Consider the following 27325-nt stretch of genomic DNA (forward strand, 5'->3'; position numbering starts at 1 on the left):
AATAGGCCATATTGTAGGTAGTATGAATGAAAAAATAACCAAAACCAGTCAAACAAAACTCTCCACAGTATGTTTAAATGCATTTGACAGAGTATAGCTGATATATAAAGCACTGCACTGATAAAAAGGGTGTAAGATGCCAAATACATGATACAAATATGTATTTGTTATTATACCTAGTACAGAACAGAGTATCTTTTCTGTTTCAGAGAAAGCAGTGAAATAACAAAGAATTATAATATAAAATAATCCTTCTAAAAAGGAAATATTCTGAATTTTAAACTTTTGATAAAAATATGGATCATTCTCCTTTTGCAAACATAACAAACTCTTTCTGAAGTAGCAGGTTTGTTACGTGGATGGAGGAAGATGACAGTTTTTCATCCAGTAATAAAAAGAAACTGTAGCTAATTTAAGACAAAGACACAAAAGTTAGCTTTTTAACTACAGTAACGTGTTTTCTCATGGATACTGACCACTATCAGTAAGACAGAAAGAAAAATTACCCAAGCCATGGCATTTTTCAGAAAGGTTAAAACATGGTCTAGTGAAACTTACTTTTGATGATCTCCCAGTGGTCTTTGTCCAATGGATTTTAATAATGACTCTGGTCGAACTGTTAATTTTGGTGATGTCTTGGGACTAGTATCAGAGTCTCCACTTTCTTCATCTCCCATGGCCTTAATATAGCTCCCACTTCTCATTCTTCTGCAGGGGATCTCTTCATCTTTCCCACCAGCTGGGTATCCTGCCCATTCATCCTGAGGTACCTAATGGAGACCATAAAACACACATGTGAAATGTGCATTATTCTTTTAATATATTTATTTAAATACTTCCTTAATTTTTTCATTTTACAAAGACAAGGCAAAAAATTTTTATTCTTCAGAAACAGATCACTTAGAAATAAATTTCTAAGGTCTCTAAATTAATTTAATTACAACTTAAAGACTGGAAAATTTTCAGTTTATAAATGTCGGAACCTAAGGAACAACCAAGTAATGGTTTGTGAGCTGAGTTCCAATATCTATTTGTAGACATGTTATAAATTGCAGGAAGTAGTTTAGCTTAGCCCAGCCTCTTAAAAGTTTGCACACAGATTTTCAACTGATAAACAGTAAGTTGATCAGGTGTCTCAGACCTAAAACTCATCGAAAGCTGAGCACTTCAGAATCTTCTACCAAATCCCCTGAGATGGGGCTTTGGCTGCTCTTCAGGAAGGTGAATGAAGTATATAAGTTAAACTAAGCTGTGATTTTGGCATAAATGGGTAAGATTCAGATTTAGGGCAAACTTCTATTAAAAAAAAAACCAAAACCAAAACCCAAAAACATATGTGGTAATTTGATTTTTTTCTTATTTAGAAACTGCAAAATAGTTCCTAAAGGCTGCAACATATCAGGAACATAGCAAAGTTAATTATTAATACATTTCATTGAGGCTGCTTTCATGAAGTTAAGGTTGTTTTTCAAATAATAAGATTAGTAGTCAGATAATCCACAGCTGGTGGACAGATATCTCTCTGCACCACAAATTGGCAGAGAATTGAGTAGGAGTAGATTTTCAAATCCAAAGTGAAATCAGCCTTGTTTTAAGACATATGGATAAACTCAGCAAGCCTGTCTCTGCCAGTATTGCTGATTCTTTGCTTTTTGTTTAATCTTCCAAGGTGCTGAGTCCTCTGGTCCTAATCCAGAAACACACTTAAGCATTTACTTAACTTAAAGGATATAAGCAACTCTCTGAAATCCATTATAATGACTCATAATGAAAAAGAAGGATGTGACAGAATACATCAGTGGACCAGGGCTGATGCATTTGGCAGCATCAAATCCTTCGTGAACATAATGACTTCATATATATTAAGCAGTTTGTCAATGGTATTATTTACCAATATACTATAAATCTGAACTTCCAGTTAAACATATATTAAGGAGTTTCTGCAAAGAAGAATGTCCAATAAAGACTTTCAAGTAAAACATATTGGAGACCTTCTACAGACAGAGTTCACTGTGGAGCTGAAGCAAATGCTTCCATTGGTTTCAGTAGTTTTGGAGATCAGATTTAAATAACTAACAAGGTCTTTCTGTCATCTTTGCTGCCCTTTCAAGATACATGAGCTAGCCACAGACTAGGTGAACAGATGTGGTGCTTTGAGTCCCAAAAAGGGATTAAAATAGAAATGAAGTTTTAAAAGAGGATGAACAAGTAAAGACAGAGATATTAAAGTAAAGAAACAAACTCAGGAGAGAAAAAAAAAGAGACTGAAGTCAGATAAGAAGAGATGAAAGAAATCACACAAATCAGAAAAAAGAGACAGATATCAGAGAAAAAACCTATGAGTTATATTTTTATAGGAAGCAATAGGACAGAGAAAGAATCTAAATGAAATATGGGTTAGATCATCCAAAGAAACAAACTTAGTCAGCTTTGCATGGTGTTTGGAAAGTCAGCATGAAAAATCTTCCCAAACTTGAAGCCTGTAAATGTGATACATCATCCTCATTTCTTTTCTAAGACCTAGTATGTATGAGATCGACGTTGGAAGAAGGTATTTTGAGATTCTAGGAGACCAAAAAGTCTTCTAGAAAAGACTTCCATGTAGTGACAGTTGTAATAGCTAGACTCCTAAAATATAAAAAATAAACATATTTTCTTAAGCTTTTTTTAAAAATTTATTTTAATCTACAGCAGGAAACACTATTAACTGTAACATATTAACTGAATTAGAGAGCTATATTAAGAAAAATTAATTTATATCATACAAACATGCTCTCACTTTTAAATCTTCTTTATTACTTGTGTGTCAGCATTGCTAAAAACAAACTCCAAATGCTGAAAAAACATTTATTGGCATCTACATGGGCTCACTGCATGCTATACTGTTGAATTTTCTGGACTAAAGCTGAATTATTATGTTCAGTCTTAATAGTATTTTTAAAAAAACCTCAGAACTTTTTAATAGAATAATTATTTTGTCTTGAAATGTCTTTCCTTCCTTTTTCCTTAAAAAGACACTGATCAATAACCTTTTACTTACTCAAATGCAAAAAATTATTGGTTTCTCAATTTTCTTTTGTCTGAAATTCCATATTCAAATAACTAGATAAGGACTGTATTCAAATGAGTAAACACAGGCTTATGTGTTGATTGAAGTTGAAATCTTACTTTAAAAGATAGGAATGGCTGTTTTTTTACATTAAAGTATCTAAAAAGTTAAGTTTCTTCACTGTGATAAGGAACTTCATGAGCACAAATCCTACAGTTAAATGTCTTACTTTTTTGTTGATTACACTTCTTTTGCTTTCTGAATTCATAATTTAAATGAATTCACATAAAAGCTAAAACCTGAAGAGGCCCTGCTCCATTTGTGCTTCTGATGTACTCACAGTACACACAAATGCACCAAGAATCATTGACCTCATTAATGTTTATAAATATGTAAAGGGCGAATGTCATGAGGATGGAGCCAGGCTCTTCTCAGTGACAGCCAATGGTAGGACAAGGGCCAGTGGGTGTGAGCTGGAACACAGGAGGTTCTGCTTAAACTTGAGAAGAGACTTCTTTACAGTGAGGGTGACGGAGCACTGGAACAGGCTGCTCAGGGAGGTTGTGGAGTCTCCTTCTCTGGAGACATTCAAGACCCACCTGGACACCTTCCTGTGTGATCTCATTTAGGTTCCTGCTCTGGCAGGGGGATTGGACTGGATGATCTTTCGAGGTCCCTTCCAATCCCTAACATTCTGTGATTCTGTGATCCCTTTCTGATTAGAGCGACTCGTTGACTATTGCAGAAGCATTTTTAATTGAAAAACATTATTCACAATTAAAGCGTGTATTTTTTTACCCTTGAGCCACTCAAAGGATCAGAATACAATGAACACAGGGAAAATACTTCTGGAGCCTGGCAAGTAAGTCTGACAATGTGTTCTCCCAGAAGGTTTCATGCAGAGCCTAGGAAAACAGCTGGAGTCTTTTTGCTGTCTTCAAAAGCCAATGAGAAGGCCCTTGACAGTGTTTTTCCTCATGGACTGAGCCTAGAAGCAAAATTTGAGTCCCAGTTCAGCCTGGTTCATAATTTATTTTAGCTGATAGGTTAAATGCTTGCGAACATCTTTCCAAATCCAGGCCACCTCAGACCCCAACATACCTTCAAAGAAAAGCAGATGTATTATACGATTTTGAAATATTAACAAAAATATTTAACAGCACGTGTGAGGGTCATTAAATGTTTTTCCAAAACATGAAAAGGGCTTTGTAGCTTGCAGAAATGCTTTCTTACAATAGTTACCAGGCCCCAAAATTCCCATCTGCAGGGCTTGCAGCTGCTAATTGGGAATAATTACCCTAATTATCTACTTGCATATAGTGATGAGTGCTGATATTTATAATGTCTAAAAAGGCCTTCCTCCTGTTCCAGATGTTAACATGAACACTTGTATATACAGCTTCTATCTACAGAGAAGTTAGACTGCATATTACTATATGAATTTCCTTTTGTAAGAACAACGAGCTGACAAGGTCTGGATCTTTTAATTTAATTTTGTCACTGGCTGCTGGCTTGGTTGTAACCATTACAGAAAACAATGAGTCTCATAAATTTCATGCACTATTGCTGTGAGGGGCACAAGCAGGTTCAGGAAATTTGGGATCTTTTAATTGTTCTGCTACTGATTCAGTGTGATATCTTACATTAGTATTAGTCACCTAGGGCCAATTTTACTGAACACCTGGTACCCAAAGCTTACTACATTTTATGAAGCTGATCCTAAGAGTGAACTCCAAAATCTTAGGTATGTCCCCAAATTCCCCATAAAAATCTCATAAGAGGCAGAGTAGCATCCAAAAGGAAACAAAACATCCCTTTAGTTATGAACCAAAATGCAAAGCATGAAAAAAAATCTCAAATGCTTTTCCTTTCTTGGGTTTATGTTATCTGATTACAGGCAGCAGAAAGGCCCTTCTGTCATTTCCCATTCACAGCCTAAAACCATCTTCTGAAGAACAAATTCAGATGTTTTTTTCAAAGAACTGAGCAGCCTTATTCTTTCCTTCCATGATAAAATGGCCATGGAAGTGGGAGACATCACTACTCACCTTCTAATCAATAACAGTTGGAGTGCTGGGGAAGGAGAAGACTTAGGGCTGATAAATAAACTGGAATGCTTTCCTCCTCTTTTTGTAACTCATGGCCTCTTCATGAAACACTCACAGATTGCCTGGGGAGAGCTGGTTAGAAGAGAAGGACTTCTTGTGCAAGAAAGGGTGTGTTGCAGTCTCGTGATCCAGGCATTTACCTGGAATGAGGGAGCTTAGTTATAGTCCCTGGGCCAAACACATGAATTTTATGTGACAGGGTGTTTGGATAAAACTTGTGGAGCATCTTAACAAAGAAAGAAGTGTCTTTGCTCCAAAATGCATTACAACCTGTTGCTCAGAATGCAATTGGGAATTGAGAAGATGGGGGTTTGACCTCGTACAGGCTAAGGAAAAAACTGAACTCACATCTTCACAGATGATATTCTAGAGACGTCATTACTGTGAAAATGAATTTCCTTGCTTTAGAAGAAAAGTCACTATCTTTGTGTTTTGTTAGAAGCCTTTCTTGTTAGATGTCTTGGTTGTGCTCAGATTAGATCCATCAGAAGAAAAGGATTTTGGACCCCTGACTAGACTTCAGCAGCAAGTCTGTCTTCTTTCCAGGATGAAAATGGTGTGGTGATTACCCTGGGGCTGTGCATACATCAGTAACTGAAGACCCACTGTCTTGCCTGGAGGTCAGCTGGCCTGCAGCACTCTACAGCTCTGCTATTGAGCAACCTTTGCCTCCAAACCAGTGTGACTACCAGGAACAGTCCCTGGCCTGTGCTAAGTCCTGAAATGTACCCAGGAACTGTTCATGGAAATACTGGCTGTCTTGGATGAAAACAATGTCCAAGACAGGCTGAGCCACATAACAGTACAGAGGATCAGGATGCAGTGCCAAGGAACCTTTCCTGACACTATGCAGTTTGATAGCATAGATGTAGCATAAGGTAGCATTTATTTTAATAAGGGAAGTCCACAGAAGCATCAAAGACCAAAACTTGGAGCTTCTCACGCTTGCCACAAAATGCAGCATTTTTGCCAATTAATTTGCCGTAGTTATGCATCCAGAATTTGTTTTTCTCTTTGCCTTTTTGGTCCAGCTTGTAGCTGCATTTCCCTCTACATCTTTCTATATAAACTGAATTAATTTAATTACAATGCAAATTCTGCTAAAACCAAGCATCAAAAGGCTAAAGACCTAAACTGGATTGTAGCCTGTCACTCACTACAGGTGAAGGGGAGTCAAGAATACACCTGCCAGCTGGGGCTGCCTGACAGACAGGAGAGCAGAAGAGGCCCAGGGGACCACAACATCAGCAACTGAAGCTAACTACAAGTTTTCCTGTTAGATATTTTGCGGAGAAGTAGACTGAATTGCCTGAACCACATTTGCAGGGTGGATGGAACCCATCTATCTGCACAGCCTTTTGTTTGAACTGATGAAGTTGTGGGAGACAAGACTCTTGGAGTGCAAGGCATCTGCTCCTGCCTGGGTGGGGTCACCTGCATCCCTGTGGCCTCGCTGCATCATGTCCAAGGCTCCCTGTGCAGCACAGCGCAGGCCCTGCAGTGCTATACTACTCTGTCCTGTTCTAGCCACTTTTGGAAATGGGAAAATGAAGTATCATCAGCCCCTTCTGCCCAGACTCTCAGCATTGCAGGACCTATCAGCCAAAATCACCTGTGATAAAGGCAATCACCTCTGGAAACACCTTTGCCTTCATCACTGCAGGCACTAAGGGAAATTCAGAGTTGTCACATTATCATTACCTGTGTGAGTGGGGAAAGACCCCATAGACCAGTCATGGTCACAAAAGTGTAGAGGAAGAGACAAAAATGCTCCCAAGAGGTGCTCCCAACACACCTACAATGCACAGCACCTCCAAAACCACAGAGACTGCAGATGTAGCCTGGATTCCAACATTGCAGAGCTGTTAAAAGGCTAGACAGGGAAGACTGGAAGAACCTAAAAGGCAGCATATCCAGGGCTGACCCAAAAGAAGGCTGGTAGTAAACAGTGTCATATTTAATCTAAGCAGGAAAAGATACAACTTTTTCTCCTATTTATTATAGGGCTACTACTGAAAAAAAAAATCAAACCCAAAAAAGTGCATGTCTTTAAAACATAAATAATTTTAAAGGCTATATAAAATAGATATATTTGCTGCTTATCCATTTTTTCTCATTTTAACTAATGATTGACAATTTTGAACAGTTAACTCCAGATTCAAATTATTTAGCTTACAGAGTGAAATGAGTAGTTTTTTGCTGTCTAGCTATGAGGTAACACTTAACTATATGCACACTTTTGAAAAGATCAGTTCCCCTACCAGAAGTACCAGGGACCTTATCCATATAGACATTCAGCCATGTAAACACATGCGTAACAGCACTTTAAAAAACAACCTTTAAGCCCAGCACTGTAAGATGGCCAAAACCAGCTGGAAAAAAAAAAAAAAATAAAGCAACATTTATGAATGCTTCACTATTTTTTACAGGCACCTCCTTGCAGGAAAAATGGCCTCCCTTTTCCCCTTTTCCACTCCTAGCTTTGACATCTCTACAGTTATGGGGACTTGTTTTGGCAGCTTTAAGAAAATATTAACTCTGAAATCTTTCCATATTTGTTTGGAAAAAAGCTTCAGCAATTCATTTCAGCCAATATGAATGTCCTAGGACGTGTGCACAGTAGCAGCGCGCTGTGGTATCACTGATTAACACAGTAATTCAAGACACCAGTAATCTGAGACAACTGTTTGGTCAGAGCTTTACACCATCATTGACTGAATGTGTTTATTTTCTGTTTGTTTGGGGTTTTTCTCCCCCCCTAGAAAGGGATATTTAAGAAGGATTCTGGTTTTTGTGACACACAAAACCATCAGCATTCTGCAAATACAGGGAAGTGACAGCTTTATTAAATCCTTTTTATTCAATGTTTTTAAAATAGTAAGTGCAATACTTCAGAGGTATGATGGGTAGAGAGACCATTATAAGGAACAAGAGTGGTTGAGCTTGCTGCTCTGTATGGGCGGGCTACATCCTTACTGACCTGGGGAGAAGCTCCACAGAGTGGCCCCAGGTGCTGCACCTGATACACCCAGGTGTTGCAGGCTGACACTAACACTGTGAACCGACTGTGGGGCATTAACTGTCCCATCAGTTCCCTTCTTGTCTTGGCACCACAGGGCTCTCTTGCACATCTCCGCTCCTAACTGGGAGGGCTAGCTGAGACATCCTTGTGGGACTGTAATGGGCTGTAGAAATCAATCTACAGCAATATGTACATGGTGATTTAGGATGCCGACAACCCTGCTACCCTACTAGCTACACCAGCTTTTCCTGCTGTGGAAACAACCCAGTTAATTCTGGAGTGGCAGCCGTTCATAAATCATTGTGAAGGCAGCATGGGTAGTTTGTATGTTAGTATCCAAACTCTGCTAGCTTTGGCTAACTCCACAGTATGCATCAGCTGGTAGAGTATTGGATGCAGTTTCTGTAGTTCATATATGGGTTATGTCAAGCAAAAAGATACAATCAGTTTCACAAAGATGAAGGGTTGAGAAATGTGCACTGAGTGCAAATCCATCCATCCTTGCAAACCAGAGGGACAGTGCAAAGCAGTAGCATGGCTCTTGAGGGCAACACTCTCGTTTGTGGGGATCTGCCCTGGCTCCAGAAGAGTTCCTGGAAAAACGTAACTGAGGGCTTAGTGCCTATTTATCCATTAGCTTGTCCTCAAACCTCTGGCACAACTTAAACCAGCAAAGAGGCTTGTTGAAACTGCTGCTTTTTTATTTTTATTTTGTAAGAGACCAACTCTTGTGCTTTTCTTTCATTCCAGAGAGAACACAACTGACATTATTACCCACATGCTTAGCAATGCCAGTGCTGTAACCGATGACGCTAGTACTTAAAAGCACTAGCAAGACAGGAGTGGGCTGAAGCCATTTTTAGAACAACATGCTATTTTCTCTTCTAGTGCTGACTCATTCACTGTACCTTGTGGCATGTTTACCTTGATTGCTTGCTGCTTTGCAGGCTGTTGAATGGCTGAGGGAGGAATATTAATCAGTGACATGTAGCACTGTGCTCCAGAACTTCAGTGATGGTGAGTGCTATGCTCTCACCTGTCTTTTGTCTCTGTTGTAGGAATTACTTTTCTTTAACTAGCATTCACAGGTATTTCAGTCCTGGAAGCTGTAAGCAACACTTTGTATTCAGCATTTTAGCACAGTTATCTTGTTCATATCCATTTTTTCTGTTGAAAATCTTTGCTCCTCACTAGTACTCATATCAGAGCAAAATTAATCAAAGTCATTGCACTGTATATGTGTTGAACCTAATTAGCCAAAACAGCTGATGAAGACAGACGAGATCTCACAACTCATTCATCTTTTTCTTAGCATATTTGATATTGAAATTAAAATGACATGGAGAGCAGCCGCTATGGCTAAACCTATACAAAAGTGCACTTTGCTGCATGTGTGATCTACTTGGGCTATTCTGCCTGCAGTGCGAGATGACAGAAGTGTTTTGTGCCCAGAAATGCATTTGTAGATCAATTTGTCTGCATTCAAAACACAAATTAAAGGAACATGCATAAAAACTGTTGCTAATCATTCACAAGAATCTGATAAATGCTATCAGTGTACAGGTACAAACGACTGCTCTCTTGTCTGTGGTGCTGGCTGACTGTCTGGTTCACGTTACAGCTCAGCTGATTTAACAATGAGCTGGAGCCCAAAGGGGCTTCCCACTCTTCCCCTCTCCCTTCTCTCTGTGTGTTCCCACCACCTCCACTGTAGCAGGAGTGATGTAAATCCAATCCGAGCTTTAGATGAGAAAAATAATCACTCTTTTATACAGCTTTATTTGTACTAATTTAGTTCTCTGAAACTGTGCACTTCAGGACTAGATGACCACCCATACTGGAACAAGGCATGTTGACTGAATCACCTCCAACTTAACACAGCACACGCCCCATACGAGGAGATCCCCAGTTGCAAGGACTGTCTATGGAGGAGCAGGGAATGTGAAACCCTAAGAGAGCAGCCAGAGGCTAAGCTTGGAGATTTACCAGGTTAAAGAAACACCTGCTTTCAACCCTAGGACATGACTTAAACATATCATGTGCAGATGCCTTCAAAACCTCTTTTTTCCTTTCCCTGTTTTCAGGCATCTGTGAATCTGGGAGAAGCTCACTTCTGAGAAATAAATTTCCTTTGTTCACTCTTCAGAGTTTCAGTTTTAAGGAAAAAGCAGCTCAGTAATTACTGTGGAAGACAAAATGGAAGCCCAGAAACATACAGAAAACATGGTCTCAAGCACAGGCCCAAGACACTGCCATGGTCTTCCAGTTTGGGACTCTGTATACCAAAACTCTCCAGTGGAAAACAGAAGTAGCAATATTTTATACAGGTGTTGAAAGAAAAAATAACAAGAAGGAGACCAGTAGACAGAAAAGTGAGTTGGGTACAGTAAATCCTTATATAACTAGGTAGCAGAATAAAAGGCATATATGTATTATAAATTTATAATATTAATACATAAACATAGAAAACTATTTTTTTATTATTATGGGGTATGTTAATGTATTCATGTATAAGATCATTAAAGGACTATAATTTCACAGTTTTACTTTAAAGAGAATTTGAAAATATATAGCTGACCACTCAGGAGAAATGTCTTTCAATATCATGTGTTGTAACACTAGTGCACCTCAGGGAAATCTGCTGCTGCATAATCAGCTTCATAATCCACTGAATTCTCATTTCCAGATATTCTGGAGTAAGGCAGTGTCCTGGTTTTGCAAGGATAGAGTTAAGTAAACTTTCCTGGCTAGGGATCCTGACATGTTCCTCTACCTTTCTCAGTTTCTGAACCCAATGATTATTTTTATCCAATCATTATTTAGTGATGCTTTTTACACTACCATAAGAAAAGTTAAATATCCTTTCTCAGTTTTGCACACAGAGTAATTGAAGTGTGCAGTGATTAACAAATTACATTTCCTGGGTCAGAGAAAAAGTTCATGGCAGAGCTAATAATGGGATTTATATCTCTGGTCTTAATGATTACAGTGTGACAGCACAGCATCCCTCAAAGCAGAAGTTTCAAAACTAAGCATTTAGTTATGACATTGACAGAATGGGGTCCCTTCAATTTGTTTGCTGACCTTGGGCTAGTGAATAAGCCAGCCACTCAACCTGAAAGAGATCTATGCTCTGAATGGCATATTCAGATTCTAGAGAATATATATTTTATTTTAATATTTTGTAATGACAATATTCCTGTTGTAGAATTCCTGGTACACAACTATAGATTCTTTATTGTAGTAACTGAACACTCAGGTCTTAATAAATTTCCATTATAGGATCTCTGTGAATAGGCAATAGCTTCTATCCCATTTCTAAGGGGCTTAAAACCAAAGATCACAGAGAAAGTCTCTGGTGCAGCAAAAATTTAAATTCACATATCCCAGATTTTAAGATGAATGAACCTACTAGTGGATGAATCTTCCTAATTACAGAATGAAAGTTCCTTTCTGTAGTCATCCCAAATTCACAAAAAATATAAAACAATAACTCTGCAAAAAATGTGCTTTCCGAAGGCTTGTCACTGGGCTTGATCTAAAGCTTAGCGATAACCAGGTTAGTTTGTGAACTGTGTTCCACATTCACTTGAGGATGCTAATTTGGAGTAAGGAGAAGGCCCATGAAAAGTAAAAACTGGTGGCTTCTGCAAAGAAAAGTGAGATGTAAAGAGGGGGGAAGAAGAAACAATGGCACATGATGAGAAGGAAAGCACAGAACCCAGCAGAGATGTAGAGGAACCGGAGTTCTTTGTGTAGAAATACAAGTATGTCACAGTAAGAAAAACCAGCCATACCTAAGCTTCTCTGTAGTGTCGGAGCTGTACACGTGGCTTTGGAACACAGACACAAGTGGAAGTCTCTGCACAGGATGAGCTTCCAGTTCTGGCTCATTGAGTTAGATTAAAAACTTCCATGAAAGTGCAGGCTGTTTTGCATACATGAGAATTGTACTTGGATATGATAAAACATCACAGCTGTCAGTCTAAATTGGAATCAATTTGCATGGTAATGCTATGAGAGTTGCAATTTCTTTATTTTCCTTTCTTTGCAATGAGGAACTTTCCCTGTTTCAGTAGGGACGATTGATCCTGGATGTCTGCATACGCATTTGAAAAAATCTGGCTCTTCAAGTGTGACTCATTACTATTGGTCCCCTGTTGCTCAGAGGGGAGAGAGCTCTGCACAGAAGTGCAGCAGTTGCTAGTCTGTATTTGTTGGCTTCTGCAGAGTCCACAGGAACTGAAAATCTCTAAATACATGTATCTGGAGTGGAGATTTGCCCAAGTTACTGTGAGAATCAGTTAAGTTCTGGAGAAAAAGTTCCTTAAAAAGCAATAAAAGAGAAGGCATGCAGAACAATGTGGGTGTTGCAGGCTGTCCTTGGTAGAAATACCTTAAGGGGATATTTGTATACTACATTTTTTCCAGTGGCAAAGCTAGCTGAAGAAGTTATTCTCCCAGCTACTCCCTTCCTTCTGCTCTACTCCAACTGCAGTTCTCTGTATGCCCTGATGTGCTAATGACACTTGTCATGGGACTGTGCTGGACCTAGACCATGTAAATGACTTAAATGTAAAAAAAAAATAAAAAAATTTGTAAGCTAATTTTTAAACCCATATCACTTTAGAATCCAGATAATCATGCAGCATCGTAAATGGCTACACTAGCATGACTGTGGGGTGGCAAATGGCAGCAAGCAGCAGGTATTAAAGTTTAAATGTGGGAGAAAGTGGAAGTTTCTTGGTTGCTGCTGAAGAAAACAAGTATGCAGAACAGCACCACAGTCTGAGTACCGAGCCTGAAATATTTCTCTCCCTGAGGTACCCATATAACTTTTAACAAGGATACCTTATGCTATGGTCTTGAGAGGTTCAATTCATTATGATTTTGGGTGACTCAGTCACAAAAAGGAAGTTAGTGAGTAATCATCATCACGCCAAAGCAACTGAGTACACCAGTAAATCTATTCTCCTGTTACTCAGAACAGCTTGGAGAAGGGGAATAAAATAACATAAAAATAGAAATTTACACAGCCTGTTTCTAAAACTACTCATTTACAGATGTCTTTGACACACTTTTTCTAACCCCTAGACTGCTGGCAGAACTGCCCCTTTTTTAGTATGATGTACTAAATGTACTAAAATGATTTTATCGAGATGTTCAGTGTGAACTCCAAAGATGAAAACACAACCACTGACCTTAAAGTAATTTATATCATGCCAGTTTTACTTAGTTTTGAATCTGTGTCCTGTAAACCAAGACAAAAGCTGGAGTTTTCTCACTTTCATGGAATATCTGCCTTAGATGAGCCTTTACGATGATTTAATGGCAAAAACTGTGATGTTTTTTCTATTACAAATATTAAGAAAGTCTTCCTCTTACCTGAAGGTAATGGCATGGCCTCAAGGAAGGTTTGATTTCCTGATGAACCAGAGGCTTATCTAAGTTCAGTGATGATTTGCGGTAAGCTTCTTTGGCCTGACTTACTGTAAGCGTGGACCAAGAACTCCTTTTCATATATTTACCATCAGGGGTCATTGCTAGCCCTTCACAAGCCGAACATTTCACGTCATTGTTACTTTTGGAAGTCTTCAATGAGAGATCCCCAAAATGTCCCTGGAGCGCCTCAGGGTAGCAATGGGATATATGATCTGCATGGTGCCTATTTACCACACTAGGGGTTCGGTAAGTGCTATCGCTGTCCAAATTATCATCAGAGCTCCACCAGCTGCTCATTCCAGATTTATGCTTGCTTTCTGGTTTTCGCTCCTTACTTTTACTCCTTTTGCTATGCTTGGAATGGTGTCCATGATGATGGTCATCCCCTCGACTGTCTCCCTTTGTTCCATTAACATTGCCCTTGGATGATCCTTCCAGAGAATGAGATTTAGTAAAAAGTTTCTGGACTGAATGAACGAGATGGCGTATTCTACCTGGGCTCTCACTGCGTTGTTCCGCAGCTGTCGAGGTCCTCTGGTATTGTAAAGTGTGAAACCCATCCCGGTGAAGAGGAAGTTGTTTCTCAAATTGGTCCAAAAGATTTGCAGGAATACGGTTAATCTTAGGGTTACCGTGAGACATGGCGCAGTCGTCTCTTGAGTCGTAATGTGAGCTGTAGTGCATTCTGGGGAAAGTGCTACTTGACATGTGATCGCCCATTACCATGGGCATCATCATGCATTCAGAATGAATGGAGCTGCGTGGTGAGCAACGATGGTGGTCCATGGGGCAACTCTCCGTGGGGCTGAGAAGATACGATTGCCTTGGCTCCTGCCCATGGTGGATATGGTCGTGGGTGTGTTCACAATCTTCAGGGGATGCTAAGCCACAAGTATGAGCTGAACATAACTGTGGTTGGTTGCGACTGCCAGATAATCCTTTCATATTCCTCGGAGCAGGAGAATATCTTTCTTCATTGAAGTGCTGAGAAGGCGACCATGAGTACTGCTGGTCTGTCAGGAAAACACATAAAGCCTATATTACAAGTCTGATTAAAAGATTAACTTGCAAAATCCACATATATTGCAAAATGAAACTTTTTTTTCTCTCCGAGCTTGATGGAAAGTCTCACTATTTGTGGAATTTCATTCACCATTTTAAAACTGGTTAAAATTGCTATGAGCAAATTATGGGGTGACTGTAGCCTCCTTCCTGTTTGCAAAATCATCTGCTAGCTAGTTCTGAATTTTATGAAACTATTCATTATGCAAATTTACTCAAATAGATTTAATGGCTACATTCAAGTATTCAGTTTATTATTTGATATTTGGAATTCATATCTCAAGCTTTGTGGCTGGTCATTTAAGTTACATGGGTCTAGTTTCTATTTCTGTGGTTTCTCAGTTGGGTATCTTCACCTAAATGTATCCTTACTTCGTTTTGGTATCACAAACTGAACTTCATTTTCTTAAATGAATCTCAGCTTCAGGATCCCACGTTCACTGTTCATAAACATAAATAATAAACAGCAAAGAGAATATGAACATGCTGAAATGAAGCTTAATTTTTATATCACTAAACAGTTTATGAATAAGCATTTCATACTGTTTGAATATCTGTTATCCTTAGACCAGAAGTACTGCTATTCCTATACATTTATAGTCTTCTCTATTAGGCAGTTTTTCCCTTTTTATGTCTAAATTACAAAATATTTGTTTAAAGACTCTTTGTTATTCCTGATTAAACAAATATCTTTAAAAACAAGCTATGTGTTTTTATATACTCGATTATTTGTTCCTATGGATCATGTGCTCCAAGTTATGGTTATTAAACAAGCATGATTACTAAATAAGAGTAGCTTGTAAGCAAAGATTTTGATACTCAAGCCTTTGATTTTTTTTTCTCTCATGCAATTTCTTGCAGCTGTCAAATGCTACAAACAGAAAATTAAAAAACCCAGAAATGCTTCAATTTGATTTTTGCATTCACTTTCCCTCTTCAATTTCAGCTTATTTAAGCAACATTTCAAAAGCAGACAAAGATATAGGATGCAAGAGAATCGTTTAGAGAATCAGACAGATGCACAAGTGTTTACACAACCCACTTAGCACAGCCTTTCTGCAAATTTGCTCTGAAGAATCTAAATAATCTTGCACAGGTGCCCGATACAAGGAAGTTGAAAGCCTCAAGCAGAATGGAAGCCAGAGAATATGTACTCATTATACATAAGAACATAACTGGACACTGTATGTAACATAACCAGCCTGTAGAGAGAACACAGTAGCCAACAGCATTCTGAGGGTTTTCTAAGCATATGACAAAACTCTCCTAAATCATATTCCCACTGCTGGTGAAAACTCAGTGCCTGGATATGGTAATGAAACAGATCAATACCCATATCTCTTTAATTTTATTCAACTAATAACTGTTATGTCATGATACTTTCAGTACAGAATGCAATTTGTTGCAAGTCTTCAGCATCAGCAATCTCATAACCTAAATGCTCTAAATTTCCTATAGTGGAAGATGCTTAGATAATTTTATTACATCCTAATTTCAACAGAGCTCTGCTGATGTTTTAAAATGAATGTAGCATTAACCTAATGAACAATAAAGTATTCTTCATCCTAGGCACAATCCTGCCACACTAAAGTCAAAGATGGATTTAAGGGTCCAAATGGCACCTCCAGACTTTATCATGGTGTGAAACGGATGTGTGTGTACATATATTCTTTTCTGCTTCTATTTAGTTCTTATACCAGTTCCTTTTACTGAATTCTTGGCTATTTTCACATTAAAATAAAAACTTATTACAGTTCATCACTAAGTCTATTGTACTATTTAGGTTATAATATCCTGCATAAATGTAGTTACAAAAAGGAAATATAACTGTTTATCTGAAATAACATAATTTTGATTATCCAATTAAAAGTACAGCTAAACATAAACAGGGTAGTAAATTATAATAGTGTATTGGGATTCAGCTACATAAGTAACACTGTAATTAAGGGTACTTAACCAAGTATATTACCAAACTTTATCAGGGGAATAATAATGGTGCACGTGTTGAACTTGGTCTGTGCTTCCCATCAAGGGTTCCCAAAGCACCCGACAGAGTTACTGCCTCAGTTCTTACAGTCCCATGAAATGTGGAAGGCATGGTTTTCCTTTTACGGGAAAGGAAACTGGAAGATGGCCACCATTTTCCAAAGTGCTCGTGGATTTGCTGATTTTCGTTCTCACAGTAGTACGAGCCAGAGCGCGGTGGAAGGAGGCTCTTCCGTCAAACTGACTGCACGATGAGAGTCAATCCTGAGCCTTTTTGTTGCCATCTTGCACACCTATGAATGAAGGTAACTTGCACTACGTCTCTGAATCGCCAGTGCATAGTTGGTTTTTTTTAAAAAAAAGGAAGGGCATGGCAGAGATTCAGAACCAAAGAGTTAGGCAAGAATAAGAAACTCACTTAAATGAGTTCCCTAGCACAGAGCAGCTAGTCCCTAGTCCCTGGTGATTTCCTTAGGCCTAACGCAGCATCAAACATACCCCAGAAGGCTTCAAACGTTTCCATCCTGTTACATCCCTCGGAATATGAGAAAGCATGATTTGATTGCACTGCAATGGATAATGTAACAACAGCGTTTCCATCCCTCATGAGTCCCTATGATTCTAGTTTGGTGCAACTATAGAAAAATACAATTTTCTGTGCATTGCTTTCACAGCAGCATTTTATGCACCTCATGGAATTTCTGATTTTTTTTTTTTTTTGTTTGAAACACAGTAGTTAGAAACTGCTACAGGCATTTAATAAGCATAATCAAAACAATTAAAAACTGAATTAATAAAGGGACATTTTCCAAAAGTGATTTTACTCTCTTAAATCTGCCATAGAGAGTAACTGATACTAGATAAAGTCCCAGATGACTTACACGTGCATCATCTAAATTTATCACTCCAGTTAAGTTTGGACTCTGCTTGGAACATCAAGCCTGTTCTATGTCCTAAGCACCATTACTTCTTCTTAGAAACCCTCTGAAAATCTTCAAAATTGTGTATTGTAACATATAAATTTTTCAAGTAATCTGTGCTTTGTACTATTCAGTCAACCATTCAGGAGGCCTGTTTCAGGGCTCGAAGAAACAGTTGAGCTGTGGCTGAATGAATTACTGTATGGTACCAGACCAGTGTAATTGACCATGTGCTACCTCTTAGCCTGCCAGAAATGTAAAGAAAAATGTGCTAGCTGAAAATTCAATTAAACTAACATGCTTTCCTAGCATTTGCAAAAGGCTAAAAGTGTGTCTATGGTCAATGTCCACAGCTCAGATGATTTATAAAAATTCATAAAGCTACAGTATTAATGTTTTTTTTTCTTAATCCTTTAAAAAGAGATTTAAGATTTTGGTATAACAAAATAGTGCCAGATTATTAAAAAAATCATAGTTTGGACTGGAATTTTACTCTATGTCTTATGATAATGGTATCTAGAATGAAATACAAGGTTGGTTTTTGTTTTGTTTTGGTTTGTTGGGTTTTTTTTACAGCAGCTCCTAAATTTTCTTAGGGTAATCACTCTAAAAATAAAAAAAGTAATTGAGGATACTAATGACTAGGCCCTTAAAGGAAGTGCCACCATCAGAACCAAATAACTGAAGGGAGATAGAAGAAAAAATAAATGTAAACCAAAGCAGACAGAGGAACAGGAACAGAGGAAAAAAAAATATAAGTGAGCACAGGAATGGCTTTTTTAAAGGTTTCATCAGAGCAAAATGGAATCTTTCCATTGACTTCAATGGACAGTCGGATAATACATAAGGACTGTTGGGGGGACCTAGACCAAGACACAGGCTGTTATGCCAGAGAGAATCCAGTAATTCCAAAATGCTGAAAATCCCTTAAAGCTCTTATTTTCAGAGACTATTGTACAGATATAATTCAACCTTTAACCTTGACAGACAGAAGGATTTCTGCATCCCTTCCTGTTTCAACTCAACCTGTAATGTCATCTCCTTTCCTGATTTTTTCCACTGTTTTTTCTTCTGGACTTTCTGATGCTAAAAGAGTTGTTCTCTTACTCTAAGCAGATGTTAGTTTGGCTGTCTTCAGAGACCAGTCACAATTTTTAGAGCATTCAAGCTTCTTCCTTATGCCAGTCAGTATTAACAGAAGAAAGAGAAGTTCAAGGACCAAGAATATTGTTTGAAATAATCAATTAGAATTAATGTTAATATTCTAGGGCAAAAGGGCTAAAAACCTCTAAGCAATAAAAAATAAGGGTCGTGCATCTTTAGAGTTCCTGGAACACTGCTGAAGAGAATCAATATAAAAACACTGTAAACCTCTCTGACATTCAAAAGAAGTGCATGTTTCCAGAAATCTTTTTGTGCAAATCTTTATGTGTGTTAGGTATTGAAAGCAAGCGTTAGGAGCATAATAATAACTCCTGGAACTACTAAATGGTGCCTGATTTTTGCTTTTATTTATTTCGTTATTTATTTGTTTGTTTTGCAAAGCATTTCTTTTTCTATTGAGAAATTAGTTCAAATCGCTTTAACCTTATAAGCCCCTTGGTAAACTGTTTACCTATTTGAAACCTTTGTGCTGTTTTCATTGGAGAAGAAACAGCTCTTTTGCATTGTGTAACCAGTAAAATGCATTGCTTTTAAGAGATACCTAATCTAGTTTTCAAAAAGATGTGAAATAGAAAACCAGACTGCTGCATTGTACTGTTTCACTCAGTTCAATTAGTGCTATAATGTATTATGAAAAAAAAATACTCAGTCTAACCTATAACTAATACAAATATGAAAAAAACAAGTATATTAATCACATAACTAGATATTAAATATTAAAATGCATAAATAAAATGTTTTAGCTGGAGATTTGTCTGCTCAAGTACTGCAGCAAGTAGCATTAGATGAGCACTGCTTCCTCATTAACTTGTTGTAGTATTTTTCTCTGTTTTATTCTAACCTTGTAAACGAGTATTTCCAGGGATTGAGAAGAGTGACTAACCTGCCAAGTGCAAGGAAGAAATTATGGAAATACCTTAGGCTGTTATTCTGGTCTCATGAGATTTCCAATCTATTTATGCAGCACAACACCTTGTATAAAATTTACATGAAATTGCAAAGATTGGGCGACTACCTGACTTTAACCTCCAGCTTTAGAAGATGACTTGTATTTTCTGTTACACTGAGTAGATGCATTTGCACTGCATGCAGTGTCTTCACCTACCTGTGAATGTCTATCTAACATTTCCGGCTGTTTACTTGAAATATTGAACTTTCACAGGTAGCATCCCCTCAAAAATAAGTAATATCAGCTCTCTCAGGACTACTGCAACAAGGTGCTTTAAGCACCCAGTCTCTGCGCAGTCAAAGAGAGAAGCAGGTCTGAGGACCTAAAGCCAAACACCAAAATGCCCAAGGCTGTCAAATAAACACTAGCCATGACATGCACGTCTATTCCTGTCTCGTTCTGACACTTAAGCCTGAAAATGAAATACTTTTCCTCTCAGGATCCCGAGCGGTCCCTGTGGTAGGCACGTGTGGCGTGTTTGCACCAACAGACTAAACAGAGCTAAGGGATGTGATCAGTCCGTACAGATAAGATGTTGCTACCATAGTTTCATATTACGTAAACAGGACTCTTCCAACCAATATATAGATAGAATTTCAAGAACAGCATGGGCCAAAGATTCTTTCAAATATGTTCTCTGGATGTCGTTTTATTTTGAGTATAAAAAATTGGCATGATTCATCTCAGCCTGAAGTACGTATTTAAAAAATGTCAGGTGAATACCACCCTTCGTGTACATATTTATCTCTGCTGACTACAGTGAAAGCTGTGGATGACAGGTTCCAATGCAAAAAACTACACCATAAATATATAAATTTAGGTGATCTGAGGCACGTGTCTAATGCTGCAACATGGAAAATGATTTGACAGCCCAAGCTAATTCAGTGAAACCACATGATGAATAATGACTGAGGGTAAGATGGTTTTTATAACTCCGGTGTTAGATAAAAATGGACATGCAAATTTTATTCCTAAAACAGCATCAGTGACCAGAACATTCCAATTTGGAGCACAGTCAAAAAACCCAAAGGGAGAAGTAAGGAGCACTTGGAGTGCTGCCATTTATTCAGTACAGTCACAGTTTTGAGCATTGACGCAGACGTTTGCAGGTGGAACAAATATTTGATGGCACCCAATCATATTGTTCAGCACAACAATTCTCTGACTTCAGCTCCATCCATTTTTCAAGCAGAGATTAGTAGACTAGTAATCCAACATCCCAAGGGATTTATTTCTGAGATAAATAAGCATGATCAGAGAGAAGGGTATATAGTAAAAGGAGTGGAGAACAACTGTCGATGGGCGAGAACGGGATCTTTGAGGTGGAGGGGTGGGAGGTGAGGGTCTTGAATTTCAGGGGACACACTGTACAATATACTGGGATGAAGAAAAGCACAGAGAAGTGTAATAACTGGGGAAAGCTGTGACCAGGGACATGTTAAAGCAGGGTTACAACATCGACTGACTAGCACGGAAAAAGGAGATATGTAGAAACAGTATTTGAGGAATAAGGATATCCCACATCTTATGGGTGGAAGAACGGACACATGGATTGTATGGAGTGAAAGAGAGGTGCAATATTGTGCCTGTGCCATGATAAAGGATAAGACAGAAATCCATGAGAGGCAATATGGGATTTGCAAGAAGCTCCGGGGTTTGGAGTGGAGGGATGAGGGAGTCCTCAGGATGGTGATAAATTAATTTCTTTTGGCTTGAAGTGTATGATGTCCCAGTATTGACCAGTATGTAGCTGTCCTGGTTTTGCTAGGATAGAGTTAAACTTCTTCTTAGTAGTTAGAATAGTTGTGCTTTGGTTTCAGTGCAGAACTTGTTATGAGAAGAACATTGATAAAAGTACTAATGTTATTAGTTGCTGCTGGAGCTCAAGGCCACCGTGTTTGGCTGGATCACAGCTGCATTAGGACCGGGAAGGAGAAGTGTAGTGAATCACAAAACCCAAAATTGACATTTGGCTATGTCAATGAGATATTCCATATCGTATCATGTCATGTCAGTATATTAACCAGGGCCGGAAGACGGGGGTATTCTCTCAGGGATGGCTCGGGCTCACTCTTCTGGGGTTTTGGGACTGTCTGGGCTCTGGGATCACTGGCTGGCACAGGCTGGGGATTTGGCAGGGGGGGGGTAGCAATTGCACTGTGCATCACTCAATTGTATATTGTTATTACTGTTGTTATCATTGTCATTTTATTTTAATTAGTAAATAGCTTTTATCTCAACCCGTGAGTGTCCTTGCCCTTTTCTTTCCAATTCTCTCCCCTACTCCCTGAGGGGAAGGGAGGGTGGGAGACTGAGAGACCAGGCTGTGTTTGGCTGCAAAACAAAAGGGTGAAACCACCACAATAGCACACAAACCTTCATAGCGATTCTCAAGTTTTAAGTACATTGCTACTATTCACCTTTTCAACAGCGCTCTGACAGAGGTAAGTCTACAAAATGATTTATGACTAACATTTGTTCACAGAATCTGTATGATCAGTGAAGCTTTTGAAAAACATATAAAATATCAGAATTAAATTGACCTAAACTAACTAACATGTAAGAATTCTTCTGGAGAAATACAGCTGTATGGAGTCAACCAGGGCTTCACTATGTGAATATCACTGAACAGTTAGTTATAAGAAAATTGGTTAGAATGCTTCCAAATACAGAGCAGAAAAGCTAGCCCAACACCACTGAACTTCTTTTGTTCCTTGTTGTGCCTGGCTTTATGGATGGACTTCTTTTCCTAAAGGAGAAAATTTTGCTGCTTGCAGTCACTAGGTCAAATACAGCAGACAATGTTTCCCTTGGTGTCATTAGAACTGCAACCATTTTCTCAGCAATTAAAGAAAGCCAAAGTAATTGGGTAGTACAGGAACCTACATGCGACTCTAGAAGTAAAAGGGAAATCCTTGTCACATTCATGGCAATGACAAATCTCCCATTAATTTCACTGGGGTTTGGGTTAGTTCTAAACATTTTCTGAGACAAGGTCTTGGTCAGTTTACCTGTGAATCCTGGTGTCACTTGAGGAGGATCATCTCTAATCAGGGCTGTATTTTAGAGAAATTCATGATGGATTGGAATATATGTGGTAGAAGCCTGGAATGGTCCCCAGTCAGGAAGACGATGGCATGGAAGGGTGAAACTGGTTCTGCTGAAATACTGCCATTGATAGCACTGTGGCCAAGATTTACTCTCAAGGATCCAAACCACTATTCAGCTGAATGGAACTACCAAATCTCCAAGGTTTCTTTTCTAATAAGAAATACTTATAATTGATTCTTAAATGAAAAGTCAAACAAAAGAAATAATCCTGATATTTATGCACTTCTTCCTTGAATGAATTTTTTTTTTTTTTTGCTTACTGTTTCTGGAATTGTGAATTTCTCCTTTATTTACAATGATATATCCCAGAGGAAGTTTACCATTCTCTGCAATGCTGAGCGGATTGCAAGAACTACTGTTTCTATATCCAAGCAAAAATATTTGTCATACATTCCTTCTAAATTGCCTTTTATTATTTCTTTAAAACATGGATTTATTTTAAAGATTTTATTTATTTTACAGAGTGCTCTTCTGGGAAAGAAATAATGTAAGCATTAATTCTCAAAAGCATTGATTATTGCCACAGAACATATGACTATTCAATTTAAAATACCTTTCTATTTCGAAATCCCCTTTCCTTTTTTTGTAAACATTCAATACTTCTTTTAAATTGTCAGAATTGAAGAAAATTATTTTATTTTATTTTCAGTTTGGTTCAGCATCAGTTCTTTGCAGCCATTTGATTCACCAAAAATTTCAGAGTTTCAACCTTGGTCGGACCCAAAACAATTATTTCTTTTACTGTTTGGAGTTTGTCACTAACTGCTCAGCTGTACACCCTTGGTGCTGCCTCTTGCTGCTTTGTCATTGTATTGTGAACTTTTCTGCTCAGTTGAACCCACTGAGATGGAGGAGGTCTCACCTTGATTTTCCTATGGGGTGCAGGAAGAAACAGCAACCTGGTGACAAGTTCCCTTTTAAACCTGTGCCATAGTAACAGGCAGAAAATCTCCCTCTTTCCATAACCTTCAGACTGTGAATTTTTCAAATCAGGGTGTCCGTCTCTTTTCTGCCTGGCTGAGCTCTCTTTTGGGTCTGTGAGAAACACTGTAAATATTAATTGCCTCTTCCTGCAACCATTAGTACCCAGACTTCCCACGTGGCAGCGAAGGGTGACACTGAGCCGTGCTCCTGGGATGAGGTGGTGGTCTAAGTACCCACACCTTTGGCAAGTTTGAGGCAGGCCGTCTTACAATGCTGCCATCTGATTATTTATGAAGAGAAATATCTTTGTAAAAAGACGGAAAAAACAAAGAATTGCACAAGAAATTCAGGATGAAAGGTGACAACTCAGGTCATCAGTGAAAGCCTGGATTGTAATAGCAAGATTTGCTGGTGTTTGTCCTGCTGGACTAGTTACACGAGGACAAATCCCCTTAGGAAGACAGAGTGAATCAGTGACCTGTGTGGCCAGCACTGTGACAGACAGCTGTGGCCACGTACTTCCACGCTGGAAGGACCCCCACCAACTGGCACCAGGTCGTGCCAATACAGATTGTCCTGCTCTCAACAGAGCCGAAACAGCCTGTAATGTATGTGGAGGTAGAACATGGTCACGCTTTTCTGGGGAAATGGAGAGCACGTCATTTGAGCTGCCCATCATGGGAATACATTTAAAAGGCTGCACATCTTATCCTTATGAAAGGAGACAATACAGTGAAGACACTCAGCGAAGAAGGCAGGCGTGGTGAAGCAGCCAGATGAGTCAGTCTCTCATCTCCATTGCAGCTGTTGCACTCTCTATGGGAAAGTAAATGTTGTGGATCAGCTATGCACCCGGGTGCTACAGAGGTCACCAGGGCATGAGGGAGAGAAAAACATCCCTCCTGTGCTCACATCCCAAGTGTGAAACTTAACTCAAGCTGTTTCACCTTGTCCTCACTTCTCTCTCTCTCTTTTCCTTGGAAAGGACTTTCATTTGCTTCAGTGCAGACACTGGAATTAGTAGTCCAGATGTGGTCTTAACAATGGAATGAAGCTTCCCAATTTGGGAAAAAACATATTTCCTCTGCAACTGAACTTAGGAGCCTCCTCAGCTGGACAGCCCACTCAGAATGCACAAATCATTTAGATCAAAAAAATTTGCTTCTTGGCAAAGTAATGAATGCATAAGTCCCTTTGTATTCTGTAGTAGAAATGGATGAATAATTCATCACAAATAACCTATTTGATTAATCTTACATCCTTACAAATATCTTCTCCTGTTTGTGAATCGACCTTGGGTCTAATAGGATTTCTGCATAGTTATCTGACTATATGAGGTGTTTCATTTTTCCAAATAGCTTCTGGTCTTGCAGATTGTTAGTAAGCATTTGTTGCCAACAGTCTAGAATTAAAATGCAGTATAGTTAGCACGTTTTTATAAATGCTCAGGCCATATGATATGATTTTGTTCTATGACTGAAAGTAATTAACAGAATAAGCTCTCAAGCATAACTAAAAGGAATTTAAAGTTCAAAATTTATTTTCTGAAAAACATTCCTGGTTATTTTGTTCATATTTTCTGTGGTCTTGATCATCACGTCAGTAAACTTCTACACTACAGTTTCTGAGTAGAGGAAAAGGAAGGATTTGAAGTCAAATTATTTGAAGGTATGATGGAATAAAAAAAAAGGAAAAGGGCTATGTTTTGCATTATCTGTTCAGCTAGTCACAATAAACAAGTAAGATAGTGACAGAGAGACATACTTGGGCATCTCTTATTTCAAACCTCTTTCAAGTTTAAGAGACTTTTATATCTCCATACCAAACCACCTGTCTCCATATTTCTATTATCTGGAAGAAAGATAATCCTGTGGTTAGAGGATTAACTTGGGAAATCTGCAGTCAAGATTTCCTGGCCAACCATGAAGTTTTCATATGGTCCAGGATAAGGCCATGGGAAGTGATGACAGTGGCCACTGAGAGGCTTGATCTTCCTTCACAAGGTTAAAGTTAACCTTTGTGGTTAACCCTTGTAGACTCCCTATCTCATTTCTCCATAGCACAAGAATAAAAGTAACTTCTGTACCTGTGAGGGTTAGTCTCAGAAAGCAGGGAAACATTCAGCCTCTGGGATAATGTCCTTCTAAGAATTTAAAATAAAATATTTGCTACTGTGCTTGCTAATTACAGGGGTACTGTAGCAGTTTATTCTGTGTGTGTGGCCAAACCCTGTGTCTGACTAAAGTCCCACCAGCTCTGGTCAAGGTCTGCAGCTGTTTAACCATCCCTGGATGCTCTGGGGGAAGGTGGACTGAGGCATGCAACTTGCACAGAGGAGAGCCAAGTGTCCAATGCCAACCCCTTGTCTGTCCTTGGGAAAATTTCCTGTTGTGCCTCTTCTGTGAAGCTAAAACCCATGAAAAGTGCAAAGCATTCAGACATTGAAAGCAGTGAGGAAGGCTGGGTAATTAGATAAAAAGACAGACAGACTAGAAAGTCAGGCCTTTATTTATTTTTTTTATTTCAAGAATGGCTATATCCTTTCATCCTTTCAACACATAAGGTCATAAAGGCATGATCATGCAATCAATAGTGACTGAATAACCATGAGTTACTGGCTGACACTTGAACCATATCAATTAATCAAAACCATGACTGCATCAACTGTGAAATAAAAATACATTTTTGTAACCTGTCCTTAAACTCCCTTACAGTTTACTTGGTAACTGGGGCAGGTTAAGAGCATTATTAGTAACTGCAACCTGTTTTTTTTGTTAACATCAACTAAATATCCCTTCCTGAAGAGAAAACAGTAATTTACTGAAACAAAAACCTTTAGTGTGGTTTCTCTTTCTTTTCTTAACATTAGAAGCTGCTAAGTAAGTGTTAAACGTGTAAAATAACTGTTTTCCTTACCTATAAAAAGGAGTTAAAATAATTTTTCAATAATCTATTTTTCCCTCTTTACTCTGTGGATGTGCTATGTACTAAAATCTATATTTAAAGAAAATTTAATCCTATCTTCCCTATTCATATGATTCTTTTACTATTTGAATGCCATTTAAACATGGCACATTTTTCATATGAAATCACAGAATGGTTTGGGTTGGAAGGGACCTTAAAGATCATCCAGTTTCACCCCCCCTGCCATGAGCAGGGACATCTTCCACTAGACCAGGTTGCTCAAAGCCTCATCCAACCTGGCCTTGAACACTTCCAGGGACGGGGCATCCACAGCTTCTCTGGGCAACCAATATGCCCATTGTTAAGATTGCACTATCTGTTTTTGACAACCAAAGCAAATTGTTGCTTTACCCTGTACATGCCTAAGGTAAGTAAGATAGTGAGAAGTTTCCAGTTTGGATAGAAAATAGTAGTTTCATAAAATGCTTATTTTCTAGTAAATTACATTGTTCAGATTTTATAACCACAGGCTAGAAGAAAGCCACGAAGATGACTAAGGGAGTGGAACATCTCCCTTATGAAGAAAGACTGGGGGAGCTGGGTCTCTTTAGCTTGGAGAAGAGGAGACTGAGACAGTTTATAAACATATAAAGGGTGAGTGTCACGAGGATGCAGCCAGACTCT

General features: G+C 38.6%; 1 protein-coding gene across 1 annotated transcript in view; it reads right to left on the reverse strand.

The window, feature by feature from the left end:
• LOC104521947 (disks large-associated protein 2) overlaps nt 1-27325 on the reverse strand; it is a gene marked incomplete at its 3' end in the record, with an annotated part of 49226 nt that overhangs the window by 18177 nt on the left and 3724 nt on the right. Inside the window, exons 2-3 of the mRNA XM_010164095.1 lie at nt 13565-14634; nt 559-770 (exon numbers count right to left, since the gene is read on the reverse strand). Coding sequence (XP_010162397.1) covers nt 559-770; nt 13565-14566 — 1214 coding nt within the window. The remainder of the gene's footprint in view (nt 1-558; nt 771-13564; nt 14635-27325) is intronic.

Source organism: Antrostomus carolinensis, unplaced genomic scaffold (genome assembly GCF_000700745.2).
Source record: "Antrostomus carolinensis isolate BGI_N321 unplaced genomic scaffold, ASM70074v2 scaffold20423, whole genome shotgun sequence".
NCBI classification, from domain to species: domain Eukaryota; kingdom Metazoa; phylum Chordata; class Aves; order Caprimulgiformes; family Caprimulgidae; genus Antrostomus; species Antrostomus carolinensis.